Raw genomic sequence first — 26,847 nt, forward strand, 5'->3', positions numbered from 1 at the left:
AAATTACCACAACAATATGCTTGCATAGTAACCAGCGGCTCGGTATTGTCCTCCCCAAGCGAATCCCTCCTGACCCAAACTGAAATATTCGGCGACTGTAAGTATCGGATACGGTAATCCTCGTTTTAAAGCGTGCCGATAGGAATGACCCATATCATGAGCAGCATCCCAGCTGAATCTTTCGTTGAAATCGATATCCGGAGTTGTCCAATTTCCAATCGAAAGTGCTGTTGGAACAACAGATAGAAGAAAATTTACTTTTACATCCAGTGCTAATAAGAATATTTTGGAATGTGACTGGCTTCAACGTTTTAAGTTTGTTTGATCAACGACGACGAGGGTATCAACAAATATGTCCTTGGTTAACATGAGGTATATGGCCAGATACATGTGTCTTTGGTCTTTGGAATTCCAAAATAACAGTTTGCTGCAGATCTACTTGAAATTCTTGCAAAAACAACAATAAAATAATCAAACATCACTCCTAAACAATAAACAGAACAATGGATCGTTTCATTAACAACTTTGTATACACATTTGGCTTTGTCAAATTAGCAAGGTGTTTTGGTCTGTCGCTGCTACCATAAACGAATTTTTTATTTGATGGACAATCAGATCGAGATACTGGCGTTTTTTATGTGCGTTAATTGTAGAAGAGTGTGTTGCTATCGCCATGATCATTAAATAAAATTTTATTTTTATTCTCGTCCACGCTTGATATGGATATATTTATAAATAGAAACACGGAGCTTTTTGAATGAATATAAATAGAGAAACAAAATGTCGACATTTTATCTTTCAATAGATTTTGTAGGTGGAAAATTGACGGGAATATTAGAGGGTATGTCTCACACCTCCGAACGTCAATTCGAAAAAATTCGTTACAATCATTTCTTCCAAAAATATTTCTCCGACGCTTACAAGCCTAAATGTTTATAATTAAAACTGTTGACGTCAATAAATCATTCATATCGGTTTCCGTACTCGATGTAAGGTCGTCACAAATTTTTGTAGAATCAAATTCCAAAAAATTAATTATTTATTCTTAAAAAAAAGGTATTTCCATTTAGTTTATTGTTTCTGAAGATAATGCGTTGTTCAATTTGCTTTTTGCACGGAACATCCGGATTCTCTATCAGATGAGCCGCATTAACTGGGAACTAACTGTAATTTTCTTCGATGGGATTTTTTTTCAGTGGAAAAATAATTGTGATTTAAATGAATATGGAACGATCGAATAACGTCCGTTTTTTTGTGTAATTCAAATCCATTATATTCGATTGTTAGTATGGCTAATGTAAAGTCGGTATAGTATTAATATATCTCTCTATTGCACTTTACCTTAGAGCAAGCGAACTTTAACACGCTCGATTTATAGCATTTTTGGTACCATGACAGGAAACGTCGATTTTAAAGAAACAGAGAGAAATTGGAGAATTAGAATTTAAATAAAGTTAGGGCGTGTGCTGAAAAAATCACTTTTCTGTCGAGGTACAAACAACGTTTTGTGCACAGGACAGCTGAAATAGACAAACACCCAAATAAATTAATAAATCACTTCGCAGTGTAACTCAAAGCGGCCTGCTGCTGGTAACAAAACACATCGTGTGATTATCTTCAAGAGGAGGGTTGTATCTCAAGCCGAAGGAGTGGGATATTGTCCTACTCGAACATAGATTTCTAAATGTTTGGATTGACTCGAAAGATTGCAGAGGATGTGTATTGTAAGACGTTTCCTGCAGCCTCCAGTGACCCACTACACAAATAGTGAATAAAAAGCATTTATGACATTGTGTGTAATCTTTTGGGTCAATTCAACAATTTGGAACCTTATTTTGTCTGTTATAACCCAGGGTCTAAAATTATTTTCTGCTTTCCTACTCTTCGGATCGGATCGAATTTCTTGAGCTAGACTACAAACTCTTCAACTTTATATTAATGGAAATTTCCGACTTTCTTGTCCTCCGACTATGCTGTCCTCTTTGAATGAGACAGTACAATATATTCATTCCTTTTATCTACTGAGTACAAATTCGAAACAAACATCGAGCCATTAATTTTGGATTAAATGTTTCAAATCATTATTCGTCTCAAAAAGGTATAATTGACGTGCCTTAAGATGCATACGAAAACTGGTTGGTAAACATTATCATTAATTGCCCTTTTTCAAATTTTAATAACGCGCATGTTTTCACAATTCCACTGAAAATGTGTGCATGTAACTCGACGATATAATATGTAACAAAATAATGAGATATTACTCGGTGTACGACGACGTACGTACATATTACTTATAGAATACCGGAGATAATAATTTATTTTAACGATGATGTTGATTATGATGCAATAACAATTAAATAAAAGGTTTTTTTCTTTTCGAAAAAAGGAAATAATGGTAACTTTCACTCATTGCTCTCAGCTCTTGGGTGATTTATTACATTGTAGTGAGATTTAACCTTTACAGAAATGTTGTAAAAAAACAAAATTAAAAATCGACGATTCACCAAACTATATTTTTTTGGACAGAAACAACAAATGTTTAATTGATTGGATATCAAAACTTTGATTCAAAAGTTCGCTGTTCGTCTGCTCATTGAAGTCTTTCGTTTTCTTTGTCACAACGTTTTTGTCACTATGCGTTTTTGATTATAAATTTATTAACTGAAATTGTTAAATTAGTCATAACAAAACAGTATTAAATCAGCAATGCGGTAAGAAAAGCTTTTGCTAAAATAGTACATTATCATAACGTCATTATGTCACTAGGACCATAATAGTTATTTTCTCAACTCAGTGATGAAATGAGAAACTTTCGTCGGCTTTTTTGAGAAAAACGTTGTGTACAACGGTCTATCCTCGGACGTGTGTCTATTGACCTCAACTACGCCTCGGATCCACAAAATTCACAAAACTCTACTTTCCATCTAGTCACGCAAAATACTATTATATTCAGCCGAACCATAAAGTCGTCATAAAGTGAGAAGAAAATATGGGAAAAACTGGTTTCTAGTTTCTTTTATCTAGTTAAAAAGAAAGCATCTTAAAATAATCAATGTATTTTGAGTATCGACAGTTAGACAAAAAAATGTAGATCGGTTGACCAGTCAAAGACGATATTTAATGACAGGATTGACAGGCGCTGACCTTCACAAAAAGACATTTTGCAAATAAAAAAATTTCGGCTCATGCATATCTCTCATCATATAGCAAAAAGCTTGATTCAATGAATACGAGATTTGAAATAGATCAAATGAAGTAATAGATTCAATAGTTAAGCTCCTGAAAAGCGGCAATGGACTATTTTTGGGAAAACGTTTTATCATATTTTCATTTTTTACGCATTTTCCAATATTTTCCAAAACTATAGGAAAACTCGAGAAAATTTAGGGAAATATGGTAAAATGATTTGATCGACTGAATGCCTGCGATAATTTAAACAAAAAACAGATTTAATAATTGGGCGATACGTTTGCCGTCTTTGAAAGGTTAAAAGTAGATAAAGAAAGTCATGGGATCATCATAGTTTTTCATAAATGTATCACATCCGAATATGGAAGTTGTCTTTTCATTTCATATCCTCATTTTTTAGCATGCAAGTCGACACATAAAAATACTCAAGAGAAACACAAGTGTCCTTGGAACTTAAATATTGTTCATGAAAGGTCGTTTGTCAACCTCAAACACTTTGTGCAATTTATACAACAAGAAAAATGCAATGTGTGTAAGCTGCCATATAAAGAAAGAAATGCTTGTTCTTCACCTCATGATTTTATACATCAAAACGAAGAGGAAAAAACCCAACATTTCATTGAATCTGACTGTGATCCTGTTGTACGTCGATTTCGTTTTATTTTTAATTTTTTAACTAAGAATCATAAGTAAAGTATGTGCCATGGCTAGTAACATATTTTATGGACCTACGTGTGTTCCGCATGCTTGCAATGAATTCAACCGGAAGGCAATGAATTTCATAATCGCGTAATATTTTTGGTTTGTATCAACCTTAAAAGGTGACTAATTGAATATTGCGCAACTTGAATCACAATTCGGAATTTTGTTGTAAAATCAAAATTCACTGTTCGCTCGATAACGAGGCGTTACAATTTTAAATGCTGCTTAAAGAATGATCAAAACAAAATGTAATTACCGTTTAATGTGATATTGATGTGCATCAGACCGATGTTTGCTCCAATTTTAGCAGGAACTTTTTCGCGTGAAAATGCTCTGTACGGAGACACTATTTCGGTTGAGGCGACATGCCATCCAGATCCTAAACGCGTTACTGAAATGAAAATTTGTGGTTCGAATAATACATTAAAAGGATTTTTGTTAGTGGCAGACAATCTGGATAAATAAATGATTAACAGATTAAAAAAAGGCTCTCCCGCCTCACCCTGCCCTATATTCACCCTTTTCTGAAGTGTCTTAGGTTGTCTGAACTTATAGAACATTAAATTTGAATCGGTGTCATTAGATCGTTTCCAAATAGTTTAGCACTAACGTGCGTAAGAGTGAAAGAGATGGATGCAATTTTATATAAAGTGTTAGAAAGAGAAAGAAAGTCATTGGATTTGGTAGTTTGGAAACTATCTACTCAGTGCTGTACACGGAGATGTGACATTTTCAAAAAGGAACAAGGGCGCCATTTATGAGCAATGGGCTTAAACGTTAGGATAAGTATCACTTAGTGATTAAATAGCCTCAATACAAACAACACACACTCTACGAATAATAGCGGCAGAGTCGAAATTTTGCTTGATTTTTGCAAGTGGTGACAGGTGGCTGCGGGTGGCTCCCGTGGTCCAATCGAAAAGTGATGTATGAAAGGTGTCCCTTATTTTTGATAATGAACAAGTCGTCCATACATCATTTTGTCCAAAAACTTCAAATCTAGCCGATATAATTTTGGGTCATTTTGACTCTGCCGCTATTATCCGTAGAGTGTGTGTTGTTCGTATTGAGGCTATTTATTAGTGATGTACAGTGCTTAGCTTCGGACGATTCATGTACTCACCTAATATGACTAGTCCAACAAAGAGGCTTAATGACACTGTAATAAAAGTTGTAAATTTCTGAAATAAGAAACAAAAACAAAAATAAAACAGACTGTTAACATTCATGCAAGACAAGACAAACAATGAGGTGTTTTTACAGTATATTGAAACAATGCTGCATTCCGAATCTGATTTACGAACCGAAATAAAATACACACAGCCAACGAAAAGCGCAATTAAACAATATTATTCGATCAGATTACATTCGATTTTAATTCTAATTAATTCAAATTTAAATATCGAAACAACAAATCAGAGATCACCTTTTCAACTCTTCGATTTCCATTATAATAAAGCTAAACACTGGCACGTTTACTTTATCTGCGATAGCCATTTCAGTCAAGTAGAAAGACGGTATTGTTTACACATACATAGACACAAAAAAAATTAGTTGCGGGCATATTTATCTTGAACTTCTTGAATATAATGCGGTCGTTTATTTTTTTCGTCTATAAATAATGTGGTCGAAAATATCGATTTCTGATTTTAATTAATTTGGGTCAAATCGGTCTTTGGATATTGTTGTTATTTTGAAAACTTTACACCTGGCGTTTAAATAATAACAATTAATATACAAGACACAACACTTCGCATTTGCATGAAAAAGATTTTCAAATTTGTTTGAACACACACACAGCATGATGCACGAGGGACTATTATACAATTTGTGCAGTTATTATTGGCCGATGCTAATCGCACCCGGGTGCGAATAGCCGAACAACACAGCGGATGCTATTCGCACCGGGTGCAATTAGCCAAACAACACAGCAGATGCTAATCGCACCCAAATGACGTGCTAATCGCACCCGGGTGCAATTAGCCACACAACACAACAGATGCTATTCGCACCTGGGTGCGATTAGCCACGCAACACAACAGATGCTATTCGCACCTGGGTGCGATTAGCCACGCAACACAGCAGATGCTATTCGCACCCGAATCAGGGCAACCGAACTTTTTTTGGCGCGCCTATTTCAAATAATTGGATTCGTGGTTATATTTTCAATACAAAAGTCGCCTTCTTGACGTAACTAATATTACTAAACTTATATAGTTCATACAAATCCATCCAATCACTGGAAATTCGACAGTAGTTCTTAAGGGGTCATTCAAATAGTGCGCACGCACTTAAGGGGGGAGGGGGGGTTGTTAAAAGCGTGCAGAAAAGTGCGCAGGGGAGGGTGGAGTTAGCTAAAAGCGTGCGCACTCACCTGGGCCCAAAACTTTTAAACTGGGAATGTACCAAAAACCTACTAGAACTATCACTTTGCTCAAGAAACTCTCTAGTCGGTCATTGTATATTCTCAAAAAGACACCAATAATAGCCAAACGCATGTGGAATTACTTCTTCAGCGAATGACAGATTTCCTGTATTGGGCGATTTCTTGAGCCAAGCGCTGTAAAATAGTTATTTAACATAAATTAGATACGGTGTTATTTTCATAGTAAGACTGACATATGCGATATTTTAATTCAAGATAGACAAAGGTAAGTGCTATTATACTTTGGCTATTGGCTTTGGTCTCACGTTACAAAAGAAAATTGTATTTTCAAGGTCGAACACTTCGTCGAAGGATTGATTCCAAACACCTTCTCTACACAATTTGTATAAGAATGAAGTCATCTGGATGGAACCAAAGATTTTCTCCACACAATTTTGTAGACGGACAAAGTCATCTGTATTTAATTAAACACCTGCTCTACACAATTTTGTAGTAAAATCTTTATACAAATTGTGCAGAAAAGGTGTTTGTGTCAACGCAAGTGACTTCGTCCGTGTACAAAATTGTGTAGAGAATGGTTATCCAAGTGACCTCATCCTGACACAAATTTGGTTGGGATTCCCTCTCGGTTTCAACAAACTGTTCATTTAACGTTTAAGGTTTTTTTATTTCGCGTTTTCGGTAGAATCGATTTGGACAAAACTTAGTTCTTGGTTGATTAATACCTTGTCTCTTCAATAGAGAATGTCAAGTTGTCTAAAAGCTTAACATTAGCCGATACTAAAAAAAGTTGCTTGCCTGCAATGCACACCCTCATTCAAATAATAGAGTTACAACTATGCCACAGAACTTGTGATTTTATTGCAGAATTTACCATTCTAATGATTTTGCGATATTTCGTCGCCAGTTTCATAATATGTACTTTTTGTCGAAAAACAGGGCTAATTTCATTATTTGGGAATACGTGAAATGCGAAATTGAAATTCCCTATTTGCGCTCCCTCCCAGATTTGATCAAAAGTTTCTGAAAATTGTATTTAATTTCATAGAAGTTATGAAATATGATAGTAAACAAAAACAGCTTTCATCTGATATTTAGATATTCAATTTATGACAAATATGTCTTACAAATTCAGTATATATCATACAAATATAACATTAGAAAAACGTATTTGCGGTGAAAATGTACTACGTAGGGTTCAAATAGCATCTGTTGTGTTATTCGGCTAATCGCACCCGGGTGCGAATAGCATCTGTTGTGTTATTCGGCTAATTGCACCCGGGTGCGAATAGCATTGGTTGTGTTGTCTGGCTAATCGCACCCGGGTGTGAATAGCGTCAGCTGTGTTGTCTGGCTAATCGCACCCGGGTACGAATAGCATCTGCTGTGTTGTTTGGCTAATTGCACCCGGGTGCGATTAGTCACTTCGATTATTATTTAGATTAAATGCTTTACATTTAGTGGCTGCATAAAATAACCATAAATAAAACGAAGATTTTTGTTGTTATGAGTGCATGAGGCAATGCCTCATTGAGGCAATCACAATAAAAAATAGTTATTGTTGCTTGCGGTTTGAGTAGGTATGTAGGTCTTCAATAAAATAATTTTGTTTTGTCATTAGCCCAAAGAGGATCAGTTGAACGAAACAACAGGATCGCCACGGAAACTATCTAAGCTCGATTCTCGACTGTGTTTCATGTAGATTAGATTATTTGTGTTATTGAATACCGGGTGTTTACAGTTCTCAAATTGATCAATGCAAATTTTGAACATTTTAAGTACTAGCATTGCCATACAGTGTAGATGGTCGATTTTGTCATTTGGAAAATCAACATTATTAAGATTGTAGCTTGTCGAGACGAAATTTTCTACATTTTTTTTTTATTTCCGACTACTTTTGAATGTCCCACTGTATGACCGATGTTTTTGGGGTACTGTGATCTTTTTGGGGTACTCCTTGCTCGTCCAACGATCGCAATGTAACATATTTACACCACAAAAGTTTAGTTCACCCAGGTAAAGTACATGAATTGCAACAGCTTTCATGATCAGATGATTTTTCGGAACAGCACACTTCTTAAAGTTCACAGTACGCCAAAGAAGGGTTCTACAACCTTGAGATATTCAAAAGTGGAAAAAATCTAAAAATACAGAAATGGAAAAATTGACCCACCCGAACCCTGCCATACATCAATGAAAAGGTAATCCGTTCTTCGAAAAATTGTTCCATCTATACAAACATGTTCGAAAAGCTTTCGTTGAATATTGATCTATAATAAGGTCGAGGAAACATTGAATAAAAATCCGGCATATACTTCGGTATATCATCTGCAACTTTAAGACTCAATTTATTTGGTAAGTTGACCATGTTCCAATAATTTGCGAGGATTATTCCTCAGCAAATGATTGTTCATGAACATGAAATATAGAAAGCGAAATTAAATAAAAATGTTTTTGGCCACCGCAGATGATATTATTTGAAAATAATATAATTGCTCAACAATGAACAATACCTAAAAATTCACGACAAGCTAATTTCTCGATTCATCAAGACAATAGAAACATTTTTGACGACAGTTTGCCTGTTAGAGTAGTAATAAGTGCGAATGTTAAATCAGAGAATTGATCTGAAATTTGAATTGATCAACATTTCGTATCCATCTTTGCATCCACATTGTTCAAGGTACATTCGCACAAAATTAATGAATTGCCAATTAAATTCAAAGAGTTCAGTCACGATATAGTAGCTAGTCCGCAATTCGAGCGATTTTTGACTGGAACCTGAATATGGTTTCTTTAATCCGAAATGTGAACTGATCTATGTTGTTTAAAAAACTGATTTTTGCTGACGAATCAATCGAGTTACGAAATCTACGTTAGACATCCAAGTCTGCTCACCTGTTTTCTTACACCTGGGAATATGACTAAAAACGCTACGTACAATGTAGCAAACAATAGGGAAACAGCCACAATAGATACATCAAAGGTCACTGGAGTTCTATTCGAGAATGAATATAAGGTGGGACCGCCATCGTCTCGAAATGCGTCGAACCAACCCTTCATCATGGGTGTCGTTGTGGCCTGAAAATAAAATTGAAATTAATGAAACATATCCGCATCCGGCATTGTGTAATTTATAGTGTTGCATTGTCGGTGCATTGAAATAATAATTGAAATTTTAAGAGATATTTCCATTAGACATTCTACAATTCCATAACAACAATAAGTAAGCAACATTTTAGGTTTCTGTTAGATTATAATTTGAAAGGCATGCCAAATTGCATGTAGTACACATTTGGAAATTTAATAAGGCTCCACTTAATAAAATTATAAATTGAATGAAAATAAAAATTACTTTGTAATGCCATTCAAACAATTTAATTTGAAATCGAGAATTTAACAATATACTTTGCGCAGTGTTAATCTGAGCTTAAAGACATGAATTTTTCATTCATATTCTGCAAAATTGGTATTGTTCATTCACGTTCTTTGTAAAGTTGATTATAAAATATATGGAAAGGTGCATGCATACAGAGAATCTAGGCAAAGTTAGCAGTGTAGGCGTACACAAATCGAAATTTATTCGAAAATTTAACTTCCTTTTGTTTATTAGCTCATTGAAATTACACTTTGTTTTCGTACTAACGAAAATTTCAATTTTTTTTTGCCTGAGGTCATTGAGTGGCGTAAAAAGTTAGCGAATCTTTACATGCATAAATTGCTTGTGGTTTGAATAGATCAAATTCTATGGAGACTCAAGTACACTTTTATTTTGAATAATTCGAAAATTTGCCATCGGTCATCTTAAATTGTCATTTTTATTCCGATAATATTCCCTATCTTAGTTATGGGCTAATGAGCCGTTGCCAGGTTACAATAAGGACCACTCTTTTAGTTCCACTTTATTCGTAAAAGGGACAAGTTCATGCCTTCTACAAGTGCACGTATTGTAACGGTGCATATATGCGGCGTTGCAATAGTTCTACTTTTTCCCTGTTACGTACGAAATTGGAACTAAAAGAGTGGTACTATTGGAAAGCTGGTTGGGCTGTTTGCTTTTTTTCGTCTAGCTCGGGCCGTCAAAAACGTTTTGGTTGTCACTTCAGATCCAGTCAGGCCCTGTTTTTGAGCATTTTAAGTCTAAATTAAGTAATTTTCATGCCGACAATGTACACCCGGAATCCCATGCAATAACGGTTCAACTTGTTGATGGTAAAAGTTCTTTTTTCTTATCGAAAAACCGTAAAAAAAATTGCGTTCTTGTTCAATGATATTCGGATGCAATTCTCCGATCATTAAAAAATAACGGTTTACGACTTTAATTGAATGGATGAAAAATAACGTCAGATCTTAGTTGATCAGTTTACTTATACACGACGTTAAATAACCAAATATTGTCGCGCGATTTATTGTGATAAAATTAAGCGAAGAACCGGTTATTTGGTCAAATCGATTTTGTTTTTTCGAATAAAAATTTATCCGAAAACAACGTCAAATTATATGGCAGAGACTTTATGTCGCTATCGTTGCTATGTTGTTAGGTAGTAATAAAATACCTTCCATGCACAGCACACAATTAAATTAAGGTTTATTGTAAACGACAAAAAAGTTTGAGTCATATCATCTAAACTTCTTTGTTAAGGTATAGGGCAAAATGAAAGATTCAGATCATCATAACCTTCTGTGTCCCAGCACTAAAAAAACACACACATTGAAGACGATAAAAAAATCTCTTTCCCAGCGCCACTATTTTTTTAAAGCTTAGGACTTTTAGTGCTCTTTGCACAAGTATTCCCAATTCATTTTCGTGAAGTTTGGAATTTAGTTAATTTAGTGATTCATCCGGTAGCTAATTCTTGTAAGACATGAGACTTGTAATATTCAGAGAATATTTAACAAATATTAGCTCTGATTCTATGTTTTACAGCTTAACCGAACCGTTATTCGAAGACGGATAATTTCAAATAAAACATTAATTGCCAACCAGAATCCTCATCATATGTAACGGTGACGAAGGTATATATGGAAAAATGAATTCAATAAAAATTAATTTGAAAGTTTTTGACGTTAATTTATTGCGATTTTATTTGATAGAGAAAATAATTCAGTCCGCTAATAACGATTTGCTATTATGAGTGCTAAAATTATGATTATCTCAATTAATCTTTCCAAGGCTGTATGGTCCGACTTGCTATTTTTTTTACTATCTTCAATATATTTAGTTAATTTGTGTTGTCTTAATTACACTGATATTAGGTTGCCTTTTTTGCCATCAAAGCATTTAACTTAAATGATGTAAACAGAATCTCTCAATTAACTTTAGTGAGATAAAATGTTTAACTTTTTTATATGCTTTCGACTTATCGTTTTGTTAAAGGCATCAGCAAGGTTGGTTGTGTGGCGCCAAAAAATTTACATTAGAATACACAGCACACAATTTTGTATTCAAACTGAAACGCGTGCAATGTTTTCAATAAATTCATGTTTACTACCGCGTTTAATTTTCTATGGTTTTTAACCTCCGAAAATTCGATCTGTTCGACATAAAAATTGAAACTATTTTCAGAGGGAATGAATGGAATGAATTCATTAAAAGAACCATTATAAATGTCGACGCTATGGGAGATAAACTAATGACCAATAAAAAATAAATAAATTCGCTGAATTATGAATAACGCATCGAAAACACTCATGTCCAGACAGAACAATGTTTATTCATTAATTTTAGACCCGTACGACTTTAGGTAAAGCTAATTCGTTTCCACAAACGTCACAGCCCAAATGCAGTTTCTATCTAAAAATATAAGTTATGAAATTTTGGATATGGGTTTTTCGAAAGTATATTAGAACAATAGTCTATTACATTGGTCATTATTCTATAAAGGATTCTATATTCCACATGAATTACTGATCAAAATTTAGCTTTTAAGAAACGTTTAATCGTGTGTTTTATCGACAGTAACGTGGGAAATAAGCGACGATCTACGATCCGTGTGCTAGTGAATAGTAAAATGAAATATGTTAAAACTAATGAAGTACAAGATTTCGTGACAAACAATAGGAGAACTAGGTGGACAATTTTGTCGTAGTGCGCTGGCCGTTAAGCTAAGATGTTTGCTGTCTTAGAATTAATTTTACTGTCAATAAATTAGTGGCAGTATGTTTAGTATCTGTGGAATATTTTAATGTCTTGGAATGTTTCGTTATATAGTGATTCATTTAAAACGAATTTAAGAAGAATTCAGATATCCCAAAATTGGGTCAGCCACCTAGCAAAATGAGCATATATTAACGTGTTTTTAATATTAATTTAACTAATCTCAATCTACAGAATCGTACAGAGTCGCGTAGCCGTATCGTTTTTCGAAAGAAACTTGATTCATGTTATGATATAGTCTTACAATCAGGTTCTTATCGGCGCGGCGCCTTCCTTGTTCGTCAAGAATTTCATTTTTCATCAGCTTTACACTTGACATTGTTGAGACGAAAACACAATAAATAAATTTAAAAAAAAAGTTTACTGACCCATCTGTAAAGGACTGTCTAATTTTACCATTTAAATTCAAAATGTTAGCGGTAACGTTCTAGATATTTTTTTTAAGGTTAGTAACGCCAAACTGATTCGCATCGAAAAATAATACAACCTCAAACCTCAACTGAAATGGTTATCTCGTAAATCAAAATGATATAATTATTGTTATTCATAAAATCGCCTTATCAGCGATCATCTGCTTCTGATCACTTGGTTAGTTACGTTCTTCATATTCAGCATTAAAGTACCCTTGATACCAAATTCATGAACATTTTTTTTGCTTCAACATTTGCTTTTCAAATGACTTGTTCCGATCACGGACAGCATAAAAAAATTAATTAGAAAATTATTTAAATTTAACAATGTTTGTGTATTTTAATGGAAGCTTATCGTGGATACTGACTCGGTATATTACCGAGGTAGATATTAAAAAGCCATCCAAAATGGTATCGGCTTTGGTGTTTGCATTATGAGTTATTAATTTGAGGGAAAGAGTTACTCGGAGTAAAGGTTTTAATGTTTCAACGATTTAACGTTTTCTTTATTGATGGTCTTGAGAGGGCAGGCAGTTCACCCTTTTCGATGTAATTTGGAATTTTTTGCCAATGACCCAAATGTTTTCTTTTTATGTTTCTTTTTAACAGTCAGTCGTTCGTTAATCAAAAAGTTCATTGAGAAAATCGCTGAGAACTGACTATGAAACTTGGTAGCTTGTTACTTTCAGAGCTGATTGAGTTTTAAAACAGAATCTGTGGAAAATTATTTTTGCTTTCAATGTACTAGTTAATCCTTGAAAAGGTGAGTGCTATTATAATTTAACAATAGCAACGCTCACCTCTTACGCCAAAGCTAGACGTGTGGTGATATTTTCTGTACAAATTTTACGAATCAGTTTTCTTGTAAGACGTCAATACGTTTAGCAAGACAACAAAGAGAAATTTCAATCAATGCATAAAGCAGCAATGATCAGATTTTCCTCATTTATTAAATTTAAAACTTGCAAATGCAATAATCTACAAATGTTAATGCTTGCTGCATAAAATTCCGAGTTTCTTTCAACTAGATATCCAGTCATATTTCGTCATCCATCTCGTGTACGTAGTGATAAAAATAGAAATATTTATTTTTCAGCACCTTTGAATATGGTAAGCAAATTATTACCAATTTATATAACACCGAAAAGGTGATTATAACCATTTGCCGCAACAACGAGACGAAACTGACCCGAATGAACTTTAGTTTAAAAATAATTTTACTTACATTTTTGGTGTCAACAGTTTTTCATTTAACGTACGAGAGTGTTGGGAAATTTGAATTGCCCATTAAACAATGTGTACGTCTCGTGGTGCGAGTGAAGTTACGAAGGATATGTTACCAAAATGAGTTATGAGTTATAAGCGTGATAACGTAATGCTATGGTAAAATGTCTTACGTTAGGTTCAAGCACTCTGATTGCTCTGCAGACAATGCACACACTCTGTAAAGGTCAATACAGTTATTTATGCTAATTATCCACAACATTGTATTGTATTTCAACGCAAAGCGGTATAGTACACAATACATGGTAATTTCTTCAACTCATTAGAACATCGTCGCAAGGAAGGTTTGGAAAAACAATGGGAATCACAAAAATGACTTTAGAGTAATGGATCCTTTGCAAACTTGTAGCCTACAGTTAGGCGGAAAAATATTGTGAGTCACAACTTAACCCACTATGAGAAACCTGTCAAGATTACATACATTTACACAATTTTCCGTTTAAAAGTAACACATTTTTGCGTGCGTGCGGGGGACCATCGTTTTGCGTCAAATGGTGTTGGATTTAAGTATAAATAATAAATGTTTGTGGTGGTGTAACCTACTACGAGAAAACTCAGAATTTTTCCCGATTTGTGTGAACTATTATGTTTTATCGTAGTAGATTACAACACCACAAACATTTATCATTTTTACTCAAAGTCAACACCTTTTTACACAGAACGATGGTCCCACTTTTTTCAGAAAGGACGCGGATACAGGGTTATCGTCGAAATATATTATTTTTGTGCACAAATTAAGGCTACAATTTAGCGTTGTGTTGATTCGTCTTAAGTTAAGTATCGACCGGAAATTTTTTATCGCCAAAAGAAGTTTTTTTTAAGCAAAAATTCCTATAGCCCACACAATTTAAATTCTACTAGAAGTACTTCACTACTTAAAGTGTTGAACCTCACCGTAAAACAAGAAGAAAAATAAAATTCTTCAAGCAGAACTTTTCGTTTCGGAATATTTTAAGCATAAAAAGATTACCATCTCAAAAATTTTGTTTTGAATAAACAAATCGTCTTGAGGCGGCATAGTTGACTCAGCACGTTTAAAAAGAGTTTTTTTTTTGGTTCTTTATTGACATTTAGATCCGCGATCAAACTTGTTTCTGAACATTTTTTTTTCTCTCGTAATTTTTTTGTTGTTGTGGTCATGTGACTTAATTTACTTTGATTTACACTCAGTATAGTAAATCGAAAAATGATAGCCGATCAAATTGTAAACATAACCGCACGTAACGAATGCGAAATTCTTTTGAACAAAAGAATATCCAGACCAAAATTAACAACCAAAAAAGAACAAAATAGCTTGAGTGGCAAAAAAGCAACAAAAAAGTGGCTGGCGGTGGTTGTGAATGTTTCAGTAATTTTTATATTCAAAAACTTAGAATAGAGCTTTGTGTAATTTATCATTTATTTTAATTGTTGTTCTTTGCGGATTTGTACGATTCATTTCTTTAGAACCACGTCGTCATAGTCTTTAGGAAGATGTATAGTTGTATGCTCAGTTATTTTTATCGCATCGAAATATTTGTGTATTATACCGAAGAAGTACGGTCCAGGAGAGGTATTGCGGCATCAATTCTCTTTCCTCGTTTGACATTTGAATGGTTGACTCTGCTAGAATTGGAAAAGAGACCCGAACAAATTCGCCTCTCTAAGGCTATTAGACATTATACGGTAGAGTCGTACTAATTGTTCCATTTAGCTACCATTTCTACAGCCTGGGACAGTCAAAAAAGTGCATTTTTATTCTATACGTGTCTCATCGATTTCAGCTGTTTTGCCATTGTAATTTGTATGGTTAAAATAGCTGAAATCGATAAACACGAAAATCAAAAAAATGCACTTTTTTGACTGTCCTTGGCTGTACCATCAGTTTCATTTTTTTTACATTTTCCTTTAATTTTTAAAGCATGAATTAGGAGATTTTCTATTGTCGCTAGATTTCCACAACATTATGTAATGTCGGTCAGGACTAAGATGGTCATTCTTAATTATCGTTAGTAGATTCTTGACCTAGAGATTATTCAACTTCACACTCACTCTACCATTTCCATTCACTACTGTCCCGTAGCGATATGAAATCTACTATTTTAATCCACAAACATTATGCACATACACACCGAGAAAATAATGTCAAATGGAATCTGAATGGTACGTCATACCTGACTGCCTGTCAATTACTATAATAAGCTGTATTGAATTTTATTTCCATCGTTTATCGTTCTGATGCATTAAAACGAATTTTATTAGCTCGTGACTGAGGTCTCATCTTGTTATTGAATCGTGACATTTTATTATTAAGCTGCAATTTTTCTCAAGTGAAATAATTTATTTATTGTGTTCGCTCAAACAATGCTTTGCATTTTTGTACTTGGATTTTAATCGAGTAAAATGATGAATATTGTTGAGTTTATTTGTGGCGAAGTATCGAAGGAAATGGTTCCAATGCTACTTTTATGTTTTTATACTGAATGAAGTAAGTAATTTTTCACAATAATAATTCATCCGAAACAAGAGTGCTTAGAGGACCTAAGATATTTTTATGGCTTCTTTGTTTGAAGCTTGGAGCTAAGAGCGGATAGCTGCTGTGTATGCTTGTTTCAGACAATTTACATCGTACAGAAACCAAGTTATTTTCGAAATGAGTAAAATGAAAATATTGAAAGGACCGCCGTGTCAAATAAATTGTAAATTCGAAGGTTTTTCAGGAACGGTTTTCAGTGAATATTGGAAAGCTCATAATTTGACCACTTTTCTGGTATTAAAATATCCGGATTTGTACATACAATTTTTTCGTTAAAAATGAAACTCTTCAAGCACATGAATTGATAGAATTGACACTAATAAATGAAGAGTGGCAACAAAGAAAAACTCCGACTTCTACCATAAACGACAAATAAAATTAAATTCGTATGCGACAGGTAAGCGCGCGGTGAACGTATATAATAATTATATATGCGATTACAATTATCATACATTTTATGAATGATTTTCATTTTACATGCGTGCATAGAATGCAATAAGCAAGTGTGTATACAAATATACAAAGCTGACTGATAGTACATAAGGTATGTGTCGTGTAAATTGTATGCATTATTAAACGAGTATGTCTATTATAATCATAGAAGTATATAACCTTCCCCTTACCTTGATTTTATTGCAACTGACATAAATTGTAATTTTACATTTATTGATTACTTCTTTTCCATAAAAGTAATGCACTTATTGTGCATACATCTTCAAGTTATGCATTTTGAACGAACAGTACAATTTAAAATTCTCAAGAACAAATATTTGCAGCCACAGTAGATTCGTATAGATTACACTCGATAACAGTGTTGAATGCAACAAAAACAAAATTATTTTTAAAAATAATTTTTGGAAAGAAATTTTAATTGGACTTCCGCATCGTAACTGAACACATAGGATTGTGTATGCTTGGCATGGAACTAGATTTCAATTTTCCTCACCAACTGGTCTTTTTGTGGATTGAATATTAGTTTAGGTACCGCAGTGATTCATATAGTCACACAAACATTTTTCGCAAGGTTGTAATATTAGCAGCTAATATTAGGAGTCTGCATTCCTTAGTCATGTTAAGCTTTGGTTTTTTTTTATATTTTAAATTTAATTAAACGGAAATGCAAATAATTTTGGCGAAAAGATCTTTTAGATAGGCGTTATTTCTAGCCAACAGGTGGTTTAATAGACTTATTTTTATATGGCGACACAACTTGTTATTCTAGATGCAATGAAACGCAGAAAACAATGTTTTGTGAAAGATGCTGTTGCGTTTCGAAGACAGTGAGTAAATATTTTCGTTATAAACATCTTGCACATGTAACGGCTTCTTTTGTGTCAATCCAACGCACTTCAAGCAAAAGTGCATCGAGTACTATTTTTGTATGAACATTTTTTACAGTGCCAAATTTGTTTGATACATTCTCCTGTTTCAGTACTCTATTTAGAGTACCACTCATGCTTGAAGTGCGTTGTTCAATAAAAAAAACGGAAAGCAAAATTGTCATTCACTTACTTAAATTTTAGTTTTTCGTCGTCAAAAAATAAATCCTCAATTCCAGGACGGACGGGATATATAAATTATCATCCAAATTAAAGCTTGTCATGCAGCACTAGGCTCCGTTGTTAAAACACATTTCATTTCAGCTACATAGAATGATCAGTGTAACCATTTCAGTATTATAATTTCAATTGCTCTTAGATCACAGGTCAAACAATCAGTATTGTGTGTGATCCACCTCTCAACTATTTAAACTTTTCACTTTCAATATTGCCAAGAACCTCAACATTTCTCATCACTTATGGGTTATAATTTCGAACCAAACAATTTTATTTTATTTTTCGATTTAATTTCGTCACAATAATGAAGTATCCATCACGTTTTCGTTTATGTTCACAAAAGGCTTTCTTCGTTGACTAATGAGAAGAAGAAAAATTTTAACATTTGTGGCAGTAGTTACATATTTGTGATCTTTAAAATACGTTGACTCGGATCGACACACGTAACAATGGGGCAACTGATCGTCAATAGAATAAATCAAGACTGGTGAATCGTCTACAGTGATTGGATAATGAATTATGAAAAAAAAAATTAAATTGTTGAATTTACAATTTTCAAATTATAATTTTCACTCAGAACAATTCAAGCTAACCACACGTCTTTAACGAAGGATATTGACACAGAAACATATTTTTAACTGAAAAATTAAGTTAAAAAATCGGTTGATCACAGTCGAGACCACAGTAAATTGTGACTCTTCTTTAGAAGTTTTTTTGTTTTGCAAATTTTGTTTAGAAATGGTACCAAAAAAACACATCAACACTTTACACATATTTGCATAAAATATTAAAACAGAGCCGAGACATCCATGTGCTGTGCCTTTGATGGAACATTTGAATAAAACAAAAACGAAATATTATTGTAAGTCAAGATGACCAGATGACCTTAGTCAAAACAATAAAAATTTTGTGATTTTATTTTTTTCGAAAATTACAATGTCAAATGTGTATGTTAGTCGGCTATCCATAGACGTGATGCATCGCTGAAAGGCATTTAAAGAAGAAAGAAAAAAAATGGCAAAGAGTCAATAAACGGTGATCGACCGAAACTTTACGATTTTTCAGGATTTCTGTTCCAAATCGCAAGAACAAGAAGATGATTGAAAGGTATGTATATTTCGCGCAACTCGTTGCAACCGATTTTTAGGTTTAAAAAAAATGAAAGCTGAAAAAAAAATCGTGACAATGATGTTCTTGCTTTTATTTAATAATGTTGCAAATTGTAGGCAATGTTTTCCATTTGTGGGTTTAATATTTTCTATGAAATCGGAACGACGTGCGGTAAAATTAAACCATAAAGCCACTCAATAATTATTTTAATTTTTTTTTGTTATTTGCATATTTCACTTCGACAATATAACATCACAAATGTAATAACCAACGGCAATTAAATGCTAAAATAAATCTACTTAGAGACGAAGAAAAAATGTGAAAAAAATCGCAGGCATTTTTTTCTCTTTAAATTGCCAACAATAACATATAACAACAAAACAAAAATTAAATTTAAACACAAGAAAATAATTATTCAAACCAAAATCAAGTTTTTATGTAAGAGATTGCCGTATACGAAAATTTATAAATACACAAACGAAAGAAAAAAAAATCATATATACACGACGACACGATGATCCAATCGACCGACGTGCTTAAAGTTTCTTTATTAACTAAAATACCGAATCTGATCTGAGAGACTGTTTATTTCAAACTTTAGCTTTTTCTTCACTTAATATTGTTTGTTGCTATTACGTTACGTTTACGTTATGTATGGATGTGTTAGTTAACGATATCTGTGCCACCACAAATATGTATTGATTAAATACATGCTATTTTTTTGTGTGTTTGAAATGTTTTGGTTTCTCGCTGAGTTAGTTTTCGAATTTAATCTTATGCATTTGAGATTAGGAAAAGAAATTACCGGCGCTTCACATAAACGGCCACAAGGAAGTTTGGTAGCACAGAAAGATTTCTTCATATCTTTGTTTCATGTTTTAGAATGAATATATTTTATGAGTCGCACCAAATTGAAATAAAAAAAATTTCACGGGCACGACAGAGTAAAATTAACCAGGCAGGAGCGCTGATTTGACTGAGGACTGGGCCTGTTCATTTTTGAGAAATAGTCTCAAATTCATCTGGCATGGTGTCTATCTGGTCCGGAAGGCTAAAATATTGGACCCGTATTTTTTTTTAGAATTTTAAAAAATAGTTTAGATCTGGGGAGCGAAGCATTTGTTCATATGTACGAATGCGTTGGTTAGAAGAGTAAAAAAGATATACACCATCATTCTCCTCTCTTCTAACCAACGCTGTCGTACATTTGAACAAATGCTTCGCTCCCCAGATCTAAACTATTTTTTAAAATTCTAAAAAAAATACGGGTCCAATATTTTAGCCTTCCGGACCAGATAGACACCATGCCAGATGAATTTAAGACTATTTCTCAAAAATGAACAGGCCTACTGAGGACCTGAATAATCTAGTAACCCTATACTTTTTGCGAATAAATTTTTTCAATTTATGTCAGTGTTCATTTGAGTTCATTTTCAGACAGTGTATTAGGTCCATTATTTGACGTTTCTAAAATGAACCGCTCCTGCCAGGTTTATTTTACTCTGCCGTGCCTATGGTATTTTGTTGCAAGCGTAATTTATGTTCACTAACGTTTATTAATTACCTTCATTAAAAATTTATTTATAAAATTGATTAATTTATTAGTATTCCATAAATCGAATCAAACAAAATGTGTCCACACATCGATTAATAATATTTGAAAATCTTTTTGCAAAAACATGATCTGAGGAGAACTTGTCTTGCATCATCATCGTCCTATTGGTGAAGTACTGACAACCATTCACTTTAACAAATTTTCCATCTTTACGTGATGATGACAACTTTATTGGACATGAGGCGAGTGTATTTTTGTTAAACTGTCACAGACGACGGCAAACATTTTATAGTTTTACTATTCAAACTATCATTTCATTTGATAGAAGATTTTCAGAGATTTATTTCAGAAATCTTTTACTTTATTTGTTTTGAACATGCTCTTTACTATGTAAGACCTCATTGGAACATTTTCAGAGCTTGTCGTTTATACTTGCTGACGTTGTCGATAACGGATGACAGCCGTCTGTAACAGGTTAACTGACAAATGTGTAATTCTTTAGGGTTGCATTGTACATAGTATTAGTGTTTCATGTTGGGCTATGAAAGTACAGTGTTACAATATCGCTCATGTGCAAATGAAGTACAAAATTTGAGACGTTGAAATTGGTTCAATGACGTTAGATCGGTCGAAAAAAGTGTTGACTTTAAGTCATGAAAGACACATCTAATCATTTCACAGAAGGGTGTTAGAAACCATCTTCTATTGTTTCGTAAGATTGATCCTAATAATGATACAACTAAAAGTCTTTGACTGAGAAAATGTAGGACTGATTGACGAAACGAAAAAGGAATTAGACTGATGCAGAGAGATTTTTTTTCTGATATCAATAAAGTCGACGCCAGTTAAATTTAGGCATTAATTTGTTTCAGCTGTTTTTCAGCTGATAAACGGTTTTATCATACTGCCACTCATGTTCGTATAACTATTTCACCCGTATCAGCACGGATAAGCGGTTTTGTTTGTTTGAATGAGTTTATAAGTCTTTGAAATGTTTTCTACTACCACTACCACTACCACTACCACACGCGTGTGAATCAGCTTCAACCGTATAAACAAGGATAAACAGTTTTGATTGTATGTGTGGATCAGCTAAAGCAAATTCATGCTGAAATTTCACTGCCACTGACTGCACTGTGATTGTACATGCTTCTATCAAAGTACAACGGTGACCTTAATGGCGTCAATTACACTGCAACGAATTGTTTTTAATAAATATTTACATTACTTTTGTTCAATCATTTCATACAAGGACTTCCGGTAAAAGTAAAAAGGTACACTGGTTCATGTACGTACATATGGTATATGTAGCATCCAATTTGATTAAGTCTTTTTTATTTATTTTTCTGGTTTGAACATGGTCAAATTAATTTAGTTCAAATTCAATATTTACATTTTTGTTAATTTTTTTTTAATTGATTGATCGCTAGACAAAATCGTGATCAATAAATTAGAAAATCGAGAGCTACGCTCGCCTGTAAGATTGAAAATAATTTAGTTTTTTTTTTATAAAAAGAAATGAAGTAAAAGATGTTGTTAGTAAGATACTTTAAATAAGACAAATACCATACCGACGATGATATGCAATCTTTTAAATGTTGTCATGTCCCAACGCCCAAGGTATTGTACGTACAGACAAACAGAATGAATACCATTTTCAAGAAAATAATAGAAACTTGCAACTTGCAAAGATTCGTCCACAGATTTATCAAGTGATTCCTTCATGCATACCTGTGTCTACCGCCGTCGCATATAATTGTTTTTTAGTAAAATATTTAATTAACCTTCGCATACTGATCAATTCATATGAATTTTGCAATATTCTCGGTTGAATGTCATAACTTTAAAATACAATAACTTCTGAAATTATTCGAGTTTTTGTTTTATTATATATTATGTGGAGACGATTTATTTTGTTTTGTTTATTGGAAATAAAAGATCATGATATGATTTGTGTTAGATTACCGAGACCGACATCATCAATTGCGCATATGATTTTAAAAAAACAACGAAAAACTTAGAACGAAATTCGTTTTTATTACAAGAACGCCCAGAAAATAATTAACGTTTTAAATTTACAAGCTCTGCAATTAAAAGTCAATCAATCTACTTGTTCGTACGTTTGCCCACACGTTTCGGCGTATAATTTTATTTCCTTATAATAAAACTTTGATTCAAAAAATTCATATAAAATGACGACAAAAATTTCGTAAGTGAACCATAATGTACGGTACTGTGTCGTTTACTGGCAACAGAGAAAAAAAAATATTTTTTTGTATTATTATTCAGCACGCCAAAGGCAAGGTCGTGTATATTACCTTGAACCGTACTGCCAATCTGGTGAGTGACTTTATATATCATGAGTTTTGTGGTTCAATGTATCCACATGAATTCTTACGTTTTTATTCTTTGATTTCCAGGAATGTGACTCACTAAATATCGAATTCACATTTCGTAGTATGACGTTATGAATGAATCGACAATATTTTCAATATTTCTGAAAAAGTCAAGTCTAGTGCGATAAATAAAGAAATTCTAATTAAGCTATCTGAATCTTAAAACGATAATCGACATCATCGACATTTGATATTATATTGTCCTAAGATACCACCTTAAAACCGCATTACATATTGAAGCTGTTAAATACGTTGAAGGTTTAACGTTTTAGGATTTAATTCGCGTATCGAATTTATTACGAAATTTGAATTAGTAAATCATTGTTAAACGTCCGTCTTCCGTGATATTTTATTTCAAAAATTGTTTTATCAATTACCATGCCATTTTTACACTCCAAAACGTTTCAACGTATATATAACTAACATACAAGCCAAGATAAATGAAAACAATATTTTTTTTTCCATGCAAATAAATAATTTGCCCAAATAGAGACATTTCAAAAGCAAATAAGTACCTAACGAGAAAAAAAAAAACACGCTAAATCCGTACAAAATTACAAGACATACACGATGTTTTTCTCTCTCGCTCTCTAAGTAAATTACTTCCTTACCGCGGCTGTCGTTAAAGATTGACTGAAAAAAAAAACCGAACCGTAATTAAGCGCGTTTCCGGTCAACGTCTGTTCAATTTTTATGTGGAATGGAAAAAGTATTTAACAAAAAAAGAGGCCTTGTTTAGCGCTATTCGGTTAACTGATTTTTTTTCCTATTATGTGTGCTTGTCTAGCTGAGAAAAAAAAGAATTTGGACGATTTAAACTAAATGACCGAAATTTGATCTAATCTTGATTTTTAACATGTCTAGTCGATCTTTGAAAAAAATGTTCTCAAGTTAATGTTGCTGTTTTTGGATTCAGATCGAGCTGAGTCATACTTCTGTATTTGCAATCAGGATTTCTATACATGTTTTCAACGGAAAAAGGAAATTTTTATATTTCAATTTGATCATATTTTCATCTTGAACATTCAACATCCGTGGCAGGGCACATAAAAGTTAACCATGTAAAAGTAGAAAGCGCAGCAAGTGCATCTTATGCCAGATAAGCATTGAATCAGTTACCTTCACAGTTCGAAGTAGAGTGTCTGACAAAAAATCTTTTATTTCATTCATGCTAACTTACTTATATAAGTATTGGCCCATATAAGACCATAGTAGCTGAAGGTTACCAGAAGCTCTTAAAAATCACTGGTAGGTTTGAGAAGATGACCAGTTACCTAAAAAACCAATAAGCTATGGACCTAGAGAACGCAAATGCGATAGAAGAAGTTGCCGTCATGGAAATATAAGTGATGATTGAATAACTATGGAATCGATTTTGGATTTTAGCAAAAGATTTGAGCTGGAGAAATGGTAATAAAATTGAGCAACAGAATTAAAGTCGGGAATTCAGGAAATGCATCTGGAACTAAGATCACGGAATTTAGGAATTAAATCTGGAATACAGGCTGGACGCGAAAATGAATCGGTAAGGTTGAAGGAAGGAGGTGTTGGTCGAAAATTAATTAAAATAATTTGATCGGAATCGGGGCATTTTAGTCAGTTTGTCAGTTGGTTAGCACAGTTGCTTTCAACTAAAAACTCTGGCCGAGAAATCTCGCGGATTCGAAATCCAGCCGCAACAAAAAAAAACGAATTACACTCGCGGAACTTTGAAAACCGACATATTTTCTGTTTCTGTGTTTTACTTGAGTTTCTGATTTCTCCATATAAAAATACATGCAAAATTCACAAAAAACCAGTAAAACACAGACCAGAAAATGTGTCGGTTTTCAAAATTCCGTGAGTGTAGAACGTCATCATAATAATTACAATTAATAACCGGTTGAGCTGTGATTCGAACCGGTTCGATGCGCGTCTAGGTGTTGCCACATACTTCAGAAAAGAATGGTCGACCAAAATTTTGAAGTGAACTAAGAATTGCAATTCGCAAGTAGTTCATTCAGACAAAATCGACATCAAAAGTTATTAGAAATGTAATAACGCAAATTATTCAATTAAGTAAATCAAATAAATTAAGTTGGAGAAGGATGTTGTAACACTTGAACACAAAGAGTGTTGTGTATGTACACTGATCATTCGATCGTTATTACAACTGCAAATGGTGAATGCAAATAACTTTTTTTTTGAAAAATCACTAATTTTATTGTAAAGTAATAACCATAAAGCTGGCGATCAAATCATAATTATAATCGAAATTATTGGTAAAAACAAATTGCAATATTTACTTAATTTGAATTTTTTTCTAAGGCGCCACATGAGGTGCTACTACTCATTTGATAATAATATCGAACTAAATGGAGTAAAATTATTTATTTGCATTTATTATTGACATATACTTGGCTATACGTTAAATTAATCTCTAAATTGGTAATTTGTGCCACTGTGTCTGTGGTATTTTTTTGTCTGTATAAACAAATGTCTTTGCATGATGAGGTTATTATGTAAAATGTTGCAAATTAAATCAACGTCATTAAGGCATAATTTTGAAGTGTTATTTTAACAAATGTACGTTGCATTATATACAGTATTTTGTATGGGAAGTGGAATATCTTTTTCTTGAATTGACTATAATGAGTTCTTTATTTAAGATTCAAAATGTTTTTGTTTTGTTAAACGTAAAACGATGGTATATGACAAGGCTCTCACGTCTAGTCTATACTACTTGCTAGTGCCGAAATGAATCCTTCTAATAAAATGTACAATTTTCCGTATCCAATCCAAATTAGCCTTTCCTTTCCGGTAGACGCAAGAAAAAATTCCATTCACGCCGTGAATTTCACGGGCAAGATGTGTGAGTGTGACAAAGCTCAATTGAGCTTGATTTGAGCACTGATTTGTTGCATTACATGTATTGAAAATAGCTATTACATCTAGTTACTTAGTTCGTTAGGGACGAACTCAGCACCTAAGCTATAAATGGGCCTGTTGTGCACTCGTACAAAACACTTAACCAGTGGATTGGATTACGATTATGGATCTGCTACTCGAACATAGATGTCGTTCCCACAAAAGTTTACATTGTGAGTTGTTAGCAATGTGCCGATGGAGTAATGGTTGCGAGGAAATAGAATTGAATTTTCTTGACGATTTGCCAAGTAAAGGTATATAATAGTGTGTTGGTAATGCCATTTAGACGCGCGGGTAAGCACCTAAGTTCGATGCTAAAACACCTTTTTATAAATGGTTGACAAAACCTATTTGTGTTTCACAAAATACTTTCGTTATCGCAAAACGAATTTATTTTTAACGAAAGTAGTAGATGGCGTTTGTATCGATCTTTCACGCCGCACGTACACCGTACATCTGATTCAGTTATACATGGCATTACCTGCTCACTATATCTACCTTGGAATTTACGACTTTAATACGATCGAACAACCATCAGGTGCCTAATGGTGAGTGCTAAATAACGCAATCATCACATTTCAAAGTACATAGCAATGCTTGGACCGGGGATCGAACTCGTGACTTCTTGGATATGAGGTCTCTACTGATAAATCTGTTACATCTATGTCTCGTTGTTTGCC

The 26,847-nt window shown here is 33.5% G+C and overlaps 1 protein-coding gene across 3 annotated transcripts in view; it reads right to left on the bottom strand.

Moving 5' to 3' along the window:
• Nucleotides 1–26,847, bottom strand: part of LOC119081963 (dual oxidase maturation factor 1) — a 47,617-nt gene that overhangs the window by 1,538 nt on the left and 19,232 nt on the right. Inside the window, exons 1-6 of one of the 3 annotated variants that reach the window (XM_037191270.1) lie at nt 19,731–19,896; nt 18,156–18,556; nt 9,176–9,358; nt 5,015–5,072; nt 4,148–4,282; nt 8–227 (exon numbers count right to left, since the gene is read on the bottom strand). In XM_037191270.1, the coding sequence (XP_037047165.1) occupies nt 8–227; nt 4,148–4,282; nt 5,015–5,072; nt 9,176–9,343 (581 nt within the window). In that variant the 5' untranslated portion in view covers nt 9,344–9,358; nt 18,156–18,556; nt 19,731–19,896. Of the gene's footprint in view, nt 1–7; nt 228–4,147; nt 4,283–5,014; nt 5,073–9,175; nt 9,359–18,155; nt 18,557–19,730; nt 19,897–26,847 lie in introns of those variants that run through there. The other 2 variants (XM_037191267.1, XM_037191269.1) reach the window with 2 other exon arrangements.

This window comes from Bradysia coprophila, unplaced genomic scaffold (genome assembly GCF_014529535.1).
Source record: "Bradysia coprophila strain Holo2 unplaced genomic scaffold, BU_Bcop_v1 contig_373, whole genome shotgun sequence".
In the NCBI taxonomy this organism is placed as follows: Eukaryota; Metazoa; Arthropoda; class Insecta; order Diptera; family Sciaridae; genus Bradysia; species Bradysia coprophila.